Below are 15,203 nucleotides of genomic sequence, written 5' to 3'. Positions count from 1 at the left end.
AGCAGGACCATTAAGGTTTGAAGAGCTCCCTATTTCAAAAAATAAGACATTCAAATACAGTAAACCCTCGATTTAACGGACTAATAGGGGAGAAGGGGTGTATACGTTAATGCTGAAAATTCGCTGAAAATTGAATGTAACCAGGGGGGCATTTTTTATTGTTCTTAATGTAAAAAAAAGCTTTAATACAATATACAGTACTGTACAATATAAAATTATGTTGCAATTTGGCCTTTGATTTACGGATATCAGAAACAGTTTTGTTTTTTTACGCTGTTAATTTCACAAACATGTGCTACTGAGATGCCTTGTTCTAATTTCTCAATTAGCTCTAATTTCTGTGCCACATTTAAGTTCACATGCTTTCTTTTAACTCCTCTATCACTTGATGCCATTTTAAATTGTAAGGATCGCCAAAATTATTTAATAAATAGTCACAATTTAGAACTCACAGAAACACTCTATATACAACCTGACTGCATGATAGCTTGAGGCAGACTGAGACCGAAACAAAGCGAGTCGGTAGATCTGCAGTTTAGTGTCCCAAGTGCCGTTCAGCTCGCAAGTCACCGTATTCTGTTATCTGGGAAAACAGCTATTTGAACACGTTTTCAGAAAGAATAAAAAACAATTTCCTGAATTTGATTATAAAAGTAGGTAATTATCAAAACAATAATGGAAATAGGTTATTATTAATTTTTAATTAATAATAAAACTGAAGCTTTGTATAACCTAAAAAAAATAATATGGTCAAGATTAATATGTACATTACTGTATTATTATTTGTCTGGTCCGTTAAATCCGAAATCTGTTATACTGGGGTCCGTTAAATCAAGGGTTTACTATAATAAAGAAATGGTGCTTTACTACCTTAAAATTAATAAGCAGATAAACAAGAAATCCATAGCATTTAGCTTTCTGAACTGATAATCAAGTACTGTATTTGTCAAGCTAATAGGGTCACCTCTGTTAGTTGTAATTAAGCATTTAAGCCCTTCTTATATACATATCACAATGTAAAAATTTTTACCATATTTAGCCATGCAAGTCTTTTTATAGCGATAATGGCTGTCAATGATCTTTTCATTTATATATTTTAATACACAGTACAAAAGTAAAACCAGATTCTTTCTAAGCTGACTAATTTCTATAAAATATTCCTCAATTCACCTAAATGAAAGAATCATTTTTTCCAAAAATCGTTAAAAAATTTAGTTTGCTGGTGAAATTTTAAATTAGGGCACATAAAATATCCAAATGACATTGACATTCCTAGAAAATATTTCATTACATGGCAAAAATTAAACTAATGCTACATCGGATAAGTCAAACCTCTGTCTTGTGCTAATTCGTTCCAATGCTGTTTGATTTACAAAGTGCCTGCAAAGCAGAGGTAGCATACAAGTGATTAGAAAATATAACCATAGATCGAGAGGTCTTGTTGATCCATATGGCCAAAACCAAAGTCCACGCCTCTGTGCATCCCGCAAATGATGTGTAGTTACAGCAATAAACATAATCCACACTAGTCTTTTACACCATTCCAGCTGGAAGAGATATGATATAGAAAGAAGTGAAAACATACTTAGCCAAGCAGCACTTGTGCAATGAAATGGTGGCCTGTGAGCTAAGTTGAATGCATCCTGTAATTAGAGAAAACAAAATTAAATTTTAAAAAAATAATTTTTAATTAAATTAATTTCTGTTTATACTGCATGATGATCACACAGGATCAGAGGAGTTTACAAGGTATATACTACAAGGGTATTACTACATTTTATGTGATATTTGTGTGGATTCAAGCATGTGGTATGTATGGTGCTGTGTACAAGGAGGCAGCCAATTAGCTGTAGTTATGATATCTCAACCCTTTAAGCAGTGCATACAGAGATGTACCTTTAAAGGAACTCTGGGAAAACAGATGTGTTTCTAGGACCCTGGGATTACAGATCTATGTTTGAAGGTCACTTCAAACAATATATCCATTAATGTAAACATTAACCTGAAATTTTTCTAGTGTGTGCTGCCATCTTTTATCTGATTTCCAAACAACTGTGAATGCAATTTATAAAAGAAAATTATAAAAATAGTTTGAAATTTGAGCATAGTACCGACCTTGATTTGGACTTATAAAATCTGAAATTAAATAATTTCTCTGGAATCCAGATCCAGAATTTGACATGCCAAATCATGTAATATACAGGGTGTCTCAAAAATATTGGTACAAACATTTAGGGGAGGTAGGTAACATCTAAAGGAATGTGAATCGCATAGGAACCCATAACCGGAAACGTCACCATAAGTCGGTACACAGCGCTGTTCATCAGTTCACGAGAGGGAAAATTTCTGGCTTACTCATTCAAGCAGTAGTCGCTGCACGAAGAGCATGCGTTGATATACGAACTGTGAGCTTGCAGACATGCACCTAGTGTATGGATTAGCAGAGGGCAATGGACGAGCCGCTCAACGAATTTATGGAGGATGCTTCTCAGACAGATATGTATCGGACCACTGTTTGTTTGCACGTGTGCTTCAAAATTCGTGCGATTATGGGACATTTAGAGGTAACAGGAGTAGTGCGGGCAGACCACGTTCGACGCGAACTCCCGCCATGGATGAAAGTGTGTTGAATGCTGTCTAGAATAATCCTACTACCAGCACACATGCCGTTGTCTCTGCCTTAGGAGTGTCTCGTTGCAGTGTACAGCGTGTCTGGCACGATGATTCCTTACACCCCTTTCGTCTCCAAAGAGTTCAGTTACTGCTCCCCCAAGATCATCCTGCACGTGTGGCTTTTGCCCAGTGGTTTCTCCAAGAAAGTGTCCAAGACTTGAATTTTCCAGCCTATGTTTTGTTCACGGATGAGGCTTATTTCACTCGGGAAGGCTTATTCAATCAGCACAATGCTCGTGTGGGCTCACGACAACCCACAAGGTGTGTGCCCCCATGCGGAACAACATCGCTTTGCAATAAATGTGTGGGCTTAGTTGGCCCATACCTGTTACCATCCCGCATGAACTCCGCTAAATATTGGATCTCTCTTGAACAAGTTCTACCAGAGTTACTCAACGATGTTCCAGCAAATGTGAGATGCAACATTTGGTTTCAATATGAGGGGGCGCCTGCCCATTATGGAAGGTGTGTTCGTGACCATTTGAACAGGCGTTTTGGGCGTCAATGGATTGGCCTTGGTGGACCCGTTGCCTGGCCCCCCACGCTCACCTGATTTATCGAGCCTTGATTTCTTTCTGTGGGGGCCCTCAAATCTATCGTGTATGAATCGCCTGTGGAGACGGAAATGGATCTCGTGGCAAGACTCGTCTGCGCTGCTGCTACTGTGTCAAAGAAACTCTAAGTGTGTTCGACCATGTCCGCCAATCCATGCTGCGTCGGTGTCACGCATGCATCACGTCTCATGGTGGAACCTTCGAGCATCTGTTGTAACATCATGAAATACATCCATCTCTTACTCCATTATTATGTCAAAGAAATGTTTGCTACTAATTACTGTCTTGTGTCATTTCTGCTTCTTGTGCCTCTGCTACTACTTTCCTGTGACGTTTCCGGTTATGGGTTGCTATGCGATTTACATTCCTTTATATGTTACCTACCTCCCATAATCGTTTGTACCAATATTTTTGAGACACCCTGCATAATATATTATTGCATAAAAAATATAACAACAGATTTTATTTAAGAATTATTTCACGAATTTATTCTTAAATTGTGATTCCTGGCAGATTTTGGAAACAATTTTAATAGTGCTGGCAATAAAGTAAAAAGGAAAAAAAAAATGCACATTATTATTTTAAGGGATTTATATACAGTTTTCACTTTTACAAACCTTCAAAATTCACTTCACAGAATCCACCACTATGAAAATTCACTGCAGGGGAATGGCCCCTAAGTGATTCCTCACCACTAAAAGGGTTACTTAATTTTTTTTTTTTTTTTTAAACTGAAAACCTATTTTAACCCACTTATAGAAAATAAAGCACTATCTTTTTTAGTCTGTTAGTCTTGATCTTCAAGCATAACAGACAGAATAATTCATATGAAACATAAATGACTAATACATCTAGTGTCAATTGATGATTGGCTTGATAAAAACTGACATAATTTAGAAATAATGATAGCCATGGCTATAGCCATTAGACATAGGCTTTGATGGTTCTTCCTTTGGTTGTATATGCTGCTTGATTGAGAGCATGAGTGACCAATTCTCAAAATTAAAATAGCCTAACCCTAAAAATCTGTAAGATTAAGTTATCTGTCTCTGTACATGTATTTATGAATATCACACCTACCAATGAGAATACAATACTTGCGATTTGATCGATACCATGCATGACCAATGGAAAATCAGCAGAGTTTATGTCTAACAGAGACTGCTGCAGTCACAAATATTAAAATTAAGAGAAATGATTTTAAACAGCTAGTGACCACCACGTATTATTCATTTATACCTAACTGCATTTAATTTGAGATAAAAGCTTCACTGTTCACTTCTGAAAGAGTAAAAGAACAATGGTTTTGCTATGATGTATAATTACCTGAGAATCATTTAAGCAAATCATATGGATGAAGGAGTTTAATTATGCATGGGTAATGCACACACAATTTCTACTACTAAGGTAGTTTTAATGCATTGTTTTAATTATATCTCATATTTTGAATACCTTCATACGAAGTTGCTATGGTATTGCATTACCTCGAATAAGTAACACTACCTATGGAGAAGACTAATGTTACTTATTCTCGGTGGATACCTATATATATGGCAGATGGGTGGTGATGTCCGCCAAGAATAAGTAACATTAGTTTTCTTCATAGGTAAAGTGTTACTTATTCAAGGTAGTGCAATACCATGGCAACTCATTGTGAAGGTATTCACAGTATAAGATAATTAAAATGAAGCATTAAAACTAACTTTGTAGTAGAAATGATGTGTGTGCATTACCCATGCATATTAAACTCCTTCATACCCTTAGGCATTTAGCCAAGAAATATCTTTTAAAACAAATCGAATTCAATATAAACAATGCTTCACTTGTTCTTTTCTAGGCTTTTGCTTTTGTAAAGGTACAGTGGTCTCAGACAGTTTTTGAAACTCTATGCAGGAGGACCAACTGATAAAGTTACCAAGCAAATTCCAAATGAAACATTCAGGGAAGTAATGTAGAAGCTGCTAGGCTTTTAATATCAACTAAGAGATACTGTTCAAGGCTTAGAGCTAAATGGATGTCAGATGAACTGATGGGACTCATGGCAGAGAAGAAAAATGCATGGGATGCATATAAATTACCATGGAACATTGAAGCTTATAGTAGATATAAGTCTGCAATCAAGTCACAAAGGAGATCAGGAAAGCTAAGGCAGATTATGAGATTCAAAGCAGCCAAGGTTTTTCTACTTATATACACACTACTATACTATATATTATGTAGTATACTATAATATTATAGTATACTACTATACTATATAGTATACTATAATATTATAGTATACTACATACTATATTACTATTAACATTATTATTATTAATACTAACGTATAGTGAAAAATAACTGAAAAAAAAGGAAGGGGGTGTTATTTGTTATTTGGTTTTTAGGAGCATTAGCAACTAAGGCCATATTGCTCCAGGAAATGCGGTGGTCATTCCCTGACCTTTCCGCATCCTCCGTATTTGGTGGAGACAGGCTCGAACCCCGGTCTAATCAAGAAGCGTGTGCTATGCACTGCTGCTCCTTCCCACCTGGCTACAGAGGCGCCTGGAAAGGGATGAAAAATATTTGTTCACTAGATATGAATGGTTTAATTTTTCATGATCCTGCTCAGGTTGCTGACGAAAACTGTTCAAGTATTTTGTATCTATATTCCCACACAAGGAACTTTTTAGGGATGTAAAGGTAAGAACGTTTGTAAAGGCTGTAAGAATGTAAAGAAGGATGTAAAGGTTTGAATAATGTTGTGATAACCAAAAGGAAAGTGGAAGAGATACTCTTAATACTAAATATAAAAAATCAGCCACCTGGGGTAGTAGTATCTAACTAAAGGAAGGAGCAAAAGAGGTAAGCACACCTATGCTGTATAAGCTTGCTTTCTTGCATCAGTTGTCATTACTACTACAACCTTTAGTCATAACTAGGAGAGCATCCTTGGATTCAGGGGAGATCCTGACAGACTGGAGATGTATAAATGTATCCCCAATTCACAAAAGGAGAGATCATAAGGTGACATGAGTAATTACAGACCTGTTAGCTTAACTTGTGTTTCACAGAAAATAATGGAGTCACTGGTTAAAGAAATAAGGCAGGACCATCTAGACAGGAATGCAATCTTGTCTAGATGATACGGCATTATTTTTTTTGAATGCAATTAAAGGGCAATCTAGTCTGACTAATCTGATTGGATATTATGATGCAGTAATAGAGGAACTGGATGCAAAAAATAATTTGGACATCACATACTTAAATTTCAGAAAAGCTTTTGATACTGCTACACATAAAAGATTTCTGTACAAATTTGGGCAGGATGGCATTAAGGGCAACTCCTATTCAACCATAAAGGGATGGTTGGGTACAGTTATCAATGGGCACTGCTCTTCTTGGACTTTAATGGAGTACCCCAGGATTCAGTGCTGGGCCCATTGTTGTTTTCTATATTTATTAATGATACTGATGAAGGCATATCATGCTTAATGTCTGAGTCTGCAGTTGATACAGAGGTTGGCAGGATGGTTAATGACAGTATCAGGGTACGCTATTGCAAGAAGATCTAGAAAAATTAAATTAGGCAGATGGGCTGAGAAGTGGCAATTGAAATTTAACACTGATAAATGCAAGGTACTACATGCGGGTAGAAAAAATTCCAGATTAATGTACCAACTGTGTAGTACCACACTCAGGGTAATGGAGAATGAAAAAAACCTGGTGGTAATTGTGCATTCAGATAAGAAGTTCTCTAAGCAGTGCAAACAGACTGTCACGACAGCCCATGGCAATGGCATACTGGAATTTTGCAAGAAGGGATAGGGAGGTGATTATCCAATTATATAAGCCAATGGTTATGCCACATCTTGAGTACTGCATACAAGCCTTATTTTTGGAAGGATGGATCTGCTGGAATAGGTGCAGAGAAGAGCAACAAGATTAGTGAGGGGAACAATAGGATGGTTTTAGAAATGCTACAGTTCTGCAAATTGCAGCATCTGGAGACTAGGCACCTTTGAGGAGAGCTGATTGGGGTGTTTAAGGCTTTGAATGGATTGAATAAGCCCAATGATCATGGCATCCTTCCTCTTTCTGAGATTACACACACACACAAGGAGGCATAAATTCATATTAAGGCAGGTTGGGAACATGAAGGATAGGTGGAAATTTGATTTCAGCCAGCAGGTAGTTGAGTGTTGGAACAAAGTTCTATCTGATGTTGTAGAGGTGGGTAGTTTGAATAAATTTAAGAAATAACTAGATAAACTGTTAGAGGTGATAAGGGAATTTTTTTTTTGTCTGATGCTTTATAAGCTTGTTTTCTGCATTATTTGCCAATATTATTACTAATATACTATAATATTATAGTACACTACACACTATATTACTATTAACATTATTATTATTAATACTAATGTATAGTAAAAAATAACTGAAAAAAATCTGTCCTGACAGAACTATATTTTAAGAATCACTGCTTTTAAATTGTGTTTACAGCTAGGAAGCATCAAGTGCTCAATTTTATCTAGTAATAATGGAAAAGAATTGATCTCATTAAGAAATATTAGTGCCATTTACAAGAACTGGGAGAATAAATGGAGTGTTCAGTTGAAAAGTAACTGAATAAATGGAGTGTTCAGTTACTTTTCAAAGAACTTTCTTTGGTTCTGAAGTCTTTCATCATCTCCCTTTCTTTCCCAATAAATTTATTTACAAACACTTGAAATAATATATATCTCATTTATTTCCTTTAGCTGTATACCGCACAAACAAGAAATTTTCAAGAAATTGAACAAACAATAATATATCAATCTATTGCCCAATCGCCAACCATCCACTCCATGGAAAATCGTATCGTCTCCCAAAGGAAAAAAGCTCCCTATACACAGACAAAATGGTCAAAAAAATGTAGCTACTCATTTAGTTATTAAATATTGTCATTCACAAGAAGTTATCCCTTACTTCTTTTGAAGATTGCCTAAAGCCTGTTTATGTCAAATTATATTCAAGTTTCAAAGAGGATTGAGAATGTGTGGCTGATATATTAAATAGCAAACTGAATTTGTGAGTTGGTACATGAAATTTTTAAGCATTACAGGAACTGGAATGTTCCCATAATTCTTGTGGTGAGTAATGAAATATGAGCTATTACATCGCTATGCTGGGTCAGGCTGTGTTGTTATCGAATAAGGATTGAGGCAGCTAAGGTGATAACACATCAATATAATCACATATGTGAATGTGTGTACTGTATGGACTTTATAGTCAAATTTGTCTGTTTCGTGTGAAGAAAAGCTGTGCAACTCTCACCCAATTTTATCTAGTCAGAGTTCCACCCATTCCTAGGGGAACTGAATCCAGTCTTATTCTATATTGTGTAGAACAGGCACTGGCAACTTTATGTACACATGGGAAATTTTCTGCAGAAAACCGGTGGCACAATGCTTTCTAAATTTTCAATATACAGTTTCTTACTTTTTGGGTAAAAAAAGTAAAGTAAAGTGCAGCCATTATCAACCCACTGCAGGATGGAAGCCTCCTCAACAATTCATGCTGAGGGAAATGGACCATAATCTGCCATGCTGGTCCAGTGCGGGTTGGCAGATCGACCGTATTCAGCAGTCAGGGGCTCGAACCCCGGTCTACTCAAAGAGTGTGTGCTACTGCACTCCCGCTCCTGCCCACTCGGCTACGGAGGCCGTTTTTTTTTGGGTACACTTGCCCAAGTGGCATGCATAAAGATTTTTATAGTTGTAATGAACAAAAATGGCACTCACAAAGAAAAAGATTGCTGAAATTATTACAATTATATGATTAACACTTCTCTGTGTTATATCGTTTTTTGTCTTGTTGACGCTTTGTTTCTTCTTGTGACAGCAAATGGCTTATTCTCACTTCAGAAACATTACCCATGAGTCAATCAAAAATTTCTAATATCATATTTAATCGAATAACATCGCCAAAAATAGATGACTCTATTATTCATTAAAAACTCAAAGGCACTGCTGTTGATGATGGCTCAGTAAGCTCTGAAATAATGGAAGAGCAGTTCCTTAGTTTTTAACAATAATAATAAAAAAAATTTTAAAAATCAGAAATAGTGCACGTCAACAGCATTAGTTTCTAAAGGGTGGTATATGAAGAACAGCATTTTCAACCACTTGGATCAGTGCTTTTCAATTGGCATTCTGCAAAATGCTTGAACAAAAATTAACACTTCTACTTTTCAAATTACACACTTTAAAATAAAAAACTTAAATATGCAATATAACTATACTAATTCATTCTTGAATTTAATTTTAATTATTTTATTTCTAGTCATGGAGTCAAAGGTTTTTTGTAGTAAAAGCAAATGAATGAAATAAGTTTATAAGAGAATTGGTGTTCTGCCAATTTCTTACTCATTCCAATATGTTCTGTCACTCAAAAAAGATTGAAAAATTGACTCTGATTATGAAATTACAGAAGAAAACTGCTGCCATCATTATCATAATATTTTAAAGTTATGGGAAAAAAAGGAAGCATTATGTTGAATGGAAAAGAAAAAATTTAATGTGTAGTATCCAGAATTGATTCATGATTTGGCATTTTAAAAAGTAGGGAATTTTCTATCCAATGCCAACATTCATGTTTCAAAATTCCATGGAATACCATGCCTACAAAAAAAAGTAAAAACTGTAATGTGCACAAAAAATGGTGTTCATATTTTATTTGCCTTGTGATTTAAATATTTGCACAGTAAATAGTGCTCAAAGTATGTATATAAGCATGCATGTAATGGCAAACTGTCATTCATGGGGCACAACAAGGATGGAGCAAATGATGTTAATGACTTCTAAAGGGATCTTCACTCTAAAGTATTCCTCAATTGATCTGATCACAGGGCAAAATTTAAGGAAAGTTAAAGTTTTCATCCAAAATGTGTTACCTCTGGGGGTTAAACAAGTGATGCTCTCTGTAATGCTTTGGAATGCCATTTGTTGGGAGAGTCTGTGGGGCAAAGGGGCTATAGCCACCCCACATGATAAAAAATGTAGAACATTTTACTACTACCTGATGCTTGATGACTACAACTCAATGATTCTCTGGAAAACAACTTTAGTTCACCCCTCCCCTTTAAAAAATCCTGGGACTGCCACTGAGGAGGACCAATATGCTAGAGTACTTTTTCATGGTCACGTGATTTCAAATTTGATTATCCAAATGTACTTCAACATCCTATTTGGCCAAGTGAGACCCAAGAGCATGCAACAGTAACTGGGGTCCTGGGTGCATGGTTGGCTTTGGGAGCTTCCTTTCTTTTGTTATAGCAATTTACACTATTTAAAGAACTGCTTTTGGGGCCTCTTCTCTGTCAGAGGGCCAAGGTGTGTCAATCCCAGCACAACCCCCTTTTGCTGGGTCATGTGTGCACCCTACCATTGCCTTGCTTTATCTCACAGGTGATGGAATATTCCAGGATGACAGTACTAATGTCCATGACTAACTCCAACACATCTTGGCCACAATAGCCTTTAGTTCTCAATCCTGCTGAACACACATGGGATGCTATGGAGAGAAGAATCACGCAGCTGGAAAACTTTCCTACTTTTATCTCTCAACTGCTTGATGTATTGGAGGAATGGTCCTGAATCCCCTTGAGCAATGTTCAATATCTTAATGGCTCAATGCCATGCCATATAGCAGCAGTCATCAAAGTTCAGAGAAGTCTAACATTTCCCAACTATTTAGTGCTATTCTCCTTTTTATTTATTTTTGTCAGCAATGTATGATTGCTGGTTGTTAGCTTGCACTTTATTTCTTCCGATTGTTTCATACATGTTAATTTATAATTGTATTTAAACATTTTAAATATTTTTCTGTTAAATGTTATTGTTGGCGTAAACCAATATTTATCATAGGATTACAAAATTTCTGTTTGGCTTAATTTAAAGCAGTTATAGCATTTATCCTTTATGTATTTTCTCCAACAGACACGACTAAAAACTAGTCACCCCAGGGGCTCACATCTGGTGAGTATGGGCTTGGCACACCCAGGGTCCTGAGCTAGATATCATCATTCTTCTCTTTCTTGGTGATTCTTTTCTACTTCCCTCTCTCTCTCTCAGGGTAACTCGGGAATTTTTTTTTTTACCTGGGCAGCATAAGCCTCAGGCTTCCTTGCACAATTTGGCAAATAATAATAGTGCAAGAATTATAATAACTAACCACTTCTGGGACACTAAAGCTGAATCAATCTTTTTGCCCTTCTTTTATATCTGATTATCTAAGAATAACTCCTCCTGTGCCCTCTTCGCAGAAAGTTATAATCAAGGTGCAAACACCCAAACTGTTCCAGGGAATTTAGACCAGTTTCTAAGGTTTTCATTACTCTGCAACAGTATCCACTTTAATTAAGGTAGGACCAAATCAGTTGCTCCAGACTCAGATGTTGGGTATGGGACCCAAATCTGGGGTGGAAAAGTTACCCCAGGGCCTGTGCCACTATCAAATGACCCTGCTTGTATCATACAGTTGCCTGTTCATAGGTCCACTGTGTTGGGTAGGCTTAAAAAATTCCATGTATATCTCATGCAAAAAGTCCTACTTCCTATGCCAGGGATTAGTTAAAAATTTATCCAGCCGATGGGCTCAAACGAGTGACATGGCAAATGTTCATCTTAAAATTAAAAAGCTTTTATCGATTCTACTGCAACTTCTTTGGAGTAGCAACGTTTCTGTAAGCCCGCCATTTCGATTTTTTTCGGATATCTCAAGATTTCCTCCACCTGAGAGTGATTAACTCAATCTCCATTTGAAAATGCCTCACAGGTTACTTAGCCATGGAATTAGAACAAACTTTTTACGCCGGTGACATATGTAAGGAAGCTTTTATCGCTACGATAAAATATACAAAATATTATCTCTGCAATAATACATATATCACTGTACTTCGTTACATACTTTCAGTCTGTAAGATCGCGCTGCAATAAAATGGTCAACGTCCACAGAAGAAGCCAGGAACCCACAAAGAAGAGACTCCAAAACCCTCACGAAAACATCTGTTTTTGTGTCCAATAAAATCAAATACCAACTAAATGCAGCTATCGATGCATGAACGGTACTGTCAACTACAGCTCGTATTAACAAACGTTCCTCAGTTTTCAAAATACGATCACCAATTACGGATATTAAACACAACACAGATGAAAGACTACAATATTTTATGCCACGTAAGAGTATATCTTTCATATTTTATTATTTTAAACGCAAACGCTAATTCTGAATGTAGAGCAGTTTCAGAGTGACTACGTGGTTAATTAAATTACACTTGATAAATCTATATTACTATTACATAACATGATATAATGTTATATTATAACAACAGACTGAAATCTATTTATTATTATACTGCTGTTTCTTGTCCACCGGGTATGAAAATAAAATAAATTTTGAAACGCGACTAGCACAAAATCAAAATCACAAATTTCGTTGTTGAAGCTCTGAAAATGAAAATCCCGCTGCGCTCATTCCCGGTATGTACTAAAATCCGCCAAATTCAATTTGTGCACGGGCTCTTGTTTGTTTCTGGGAGAAAAACTATATCCTCCCCGTCTGAGACCGACTAACTCAGCCACGTTGTGGAAAAAATACTCATAAAAATTCCTCGAGTCATTGACGGGATTCTAACTCAGGTCTTTTCTACCTGGTGTGGTGATGACGGTGATTATACCAACTGTATCCAGGAGGGCTGAAGGTCCTGAAAAAGGTTTCTGCGGTCGAACAGCTTTTTCGGGTTGTTCGACATTACCTCATCACCGGAATGAAATTTTCTTCCAGACAAGTTAGATTATAGTTTCGATAATAGGTAGAAATCAGATCGGATTAAGCAAGTATGGTGAGTGTTCATATTACTTCATAGCCAGCCTGATGATTACAGCAATGGCAACAGCTGATATGTGAAGAGGTGCATTATCCTGGAGAAACAAAACAAAATTTTTTAGTCAACTTTCTTGGCGGTAGCGAAACTTAATTCTGTACCCCAACGAATATTCCAAGTGATCCTAACACAACCATTTCTTATTAACTGTTGGGCCTTCTACTCCTTCAGGGTTTCCTACAGTGGCAGACCTGATGGTATGATGGTTTTTACCACAGTTTCCTAGCCTTTTTGAATTGATTAATTTAGTTAATAAGTTAGCATAGTATTGTCTGTTTATTTTTTGTCCTTTGGAAGATAATCTACCATTATTATCTCCTTTGAATTTTAGAAGATAGATGTTATGACCTTCCCTGCCGATGGTAAACTGACTTGGCCTTTTTGTAGGGGACGAATCATCATGCTTCCATGTTTTGATTGCAGTTTTTACTCTGGTTGGTAATGATGAAGCCATGTTTCATCCCTATTTATGTAAATATAAGAAACAATATCGTCAATATTTTTAATGGTTAATAACAAACAATACGTTGTTTGGAATTTTTAAATCGAAGATGTTGCTGATCTGGTTCAAAAGGCAGAGAGAGAGAGAGATCGCCCTCGCGGGAAGCACAGTTGGTAGAATAGCCGTGCTCCCAAACCGAGTGGAAATGACACGAGTTCCAGTCTCGTCGATGACGCGGGAAAGTTTTACGGGCCTTTTCCCCCAACGTGGTCTAGTTAGTTGTTCTCAAGCGAGGGCAGCATGGTTTTTTTCCCGGAAACTGGGGTTTTTCATCCAGCAAATAGAAAATCGACCTCGGGACACGCAATTTGCAGAGTATACACAGAGCAAAATGGCCTTAGTCGCTGATGCTCCTAAAACCCTATTACAACAACAGGAGGGGTCCCATTGTCGTCATCATTATTATTATATTATATTTAGGCCATCCGAATAATTAAATTCATCTGCCGTGCTGTGCCTCTTATATCTGTTAATTACATGTGTTCTATGGTCGATTTCTCTGTTTTGCTAAACGAAAAAACCCCAGTTTCGGAGGAAAACTTGCTATCTACTTTTGAGACCGACTAACTCAGCCACGGAGTGAAAAAACCCTACTGAAGTTCCTCGCGTTATCAACGGGATTCGAACCCGGGCCTTTTCCACCCGGTGTGGGGGAGGACGGTGACGATACTACTGTGCTACCCGTGCAGACGGTGAGGGATCCCATCATGCGGAAATGTAACTAATTTGGCAGGACGATTTGCACCCTTCAGTTCAAATGCTAACAGTTTTCTCCACCATTTTCCTAACAGTTATTTGCCGATCATCCATCACGATATCATGAGCATTAATGAATTTTCTGGAGTGGTTATTGTCGGTGGACGCCTACTGACCTCTTTTTGTTTAATGTTGGTTCTGCCATGTTTAACTTCGGCTGTCTAATTTTTGGCAGTTGCATACGATTGAGCGGATCATTTAACGAATTTACCATGTCTTCATGAATATCAGGAGAGATTGCTTCTACAGGGATGGGATACACTTAAATAGAAAGAGTACAAGAATATTTGCTGATGCTATCCAGGCAGTGTTAGGTGGGTCGGAAAACTGCTAGCTTGGGGGGAGACAAAGACAAATAGATTAACAGTAGCCACTGGCAGAGGTGAAAGAGATTCTTGCACTGCTTCTATTGGAATGAGCAGAAGCCTGAAAAACAACATGCAGGATATTTCAGAGACTGCTGGAAGTCTTTGCGGTACAAGTAAACACATGGGTTGTGTTAGGGTAGCTAAGAATAGAAACAGGTGCAGGTATACTTGGGCGTACACCAATGCTAGAAGTTTAGTAAATAAATTTGATGAATTTGAGCTTTTGCTCAAAACATCAAAGGCAGATATTGTTGGGATATCAGAGACATGGTGTCACACAGATATAAGGAATGCAGAACTGGAATTTGGGGAGTACAACGTCTACAGAAAGGACAGACAGGATAGGAAGGGAGGAGGGGTTATGCTATTAGTTAAAAAACACATAAAATCCAAGGAAGTGAAGCCAGTCGACATCGATGGACAGGGCAGTGTCGAGTCAGTTTGGT

The 15,203-nt window shown here is 37.1% G+C and overlaps 1 protein-coding gene across 1 annotated transcript; it reads right to left on the bottom strand.

Annotated features, from left to right (window-relative positions):
• Positions 1–1,243: 1,243 nt before the first annotated feature.
• LOC150081311 (transmembrane protein 267) lies at positions 1,244–12,443 on the bottom strand. The gene is made up of 2 exons (XM_090380159.1): positions 12,156–12,443; positions 1,244–1,643 (listed from the first exon to the last, which is right to left on the bottom strand). The coding sequence occupies exons 1-2, from the start codon at positions 12,441–12,443 to the stop codon at positions 1,302–1,304; spliced, it is 630 nt and encodes a 209-aa protein (XP_090236285.1). The 3' UTR covers positions 1,244–1,301.
• Positions 12,444–15,203: the final 2,760 nt, after the last annotated feature.

The sequence above is a fragment of the Mastigoproctus giganteus genome, chromosome 8 (assembly GCF_048544385.1).
Source record: "Mastigoproctus giganteus isolate SK-2022 chromosome 8, ASM4854438v1, whole genome shotgun sequence".
Lineage (NCBI taxonomy): Eukaryota > Metazoa > Arthropoda > Arachnida > Uropygi > Thelyphonidae > Mastigoproctus > Mastigoproctus giganteus.
The sequence above is the reverse complement of the archived record's forward strand: the minus strand, read 5'-3'. Positions and strand labels throughout refer to the sequence as shown.

Coding starts and splice junctions, on each gene's coding strand:
- LOC150081311 (XM_090380159.1), bottom strand. CDS start 12,443: ATGAAAGATATACTCTTACGTGGCATAAAATATTGTAGTCTTTCATCT. Junction 1,644..12,155: donor CGCGATCTTACAGACTGAAA/GTATGTAACGAA, acceptor CTCTAATTACAG/GATGCATTCAACTTAGCTCA.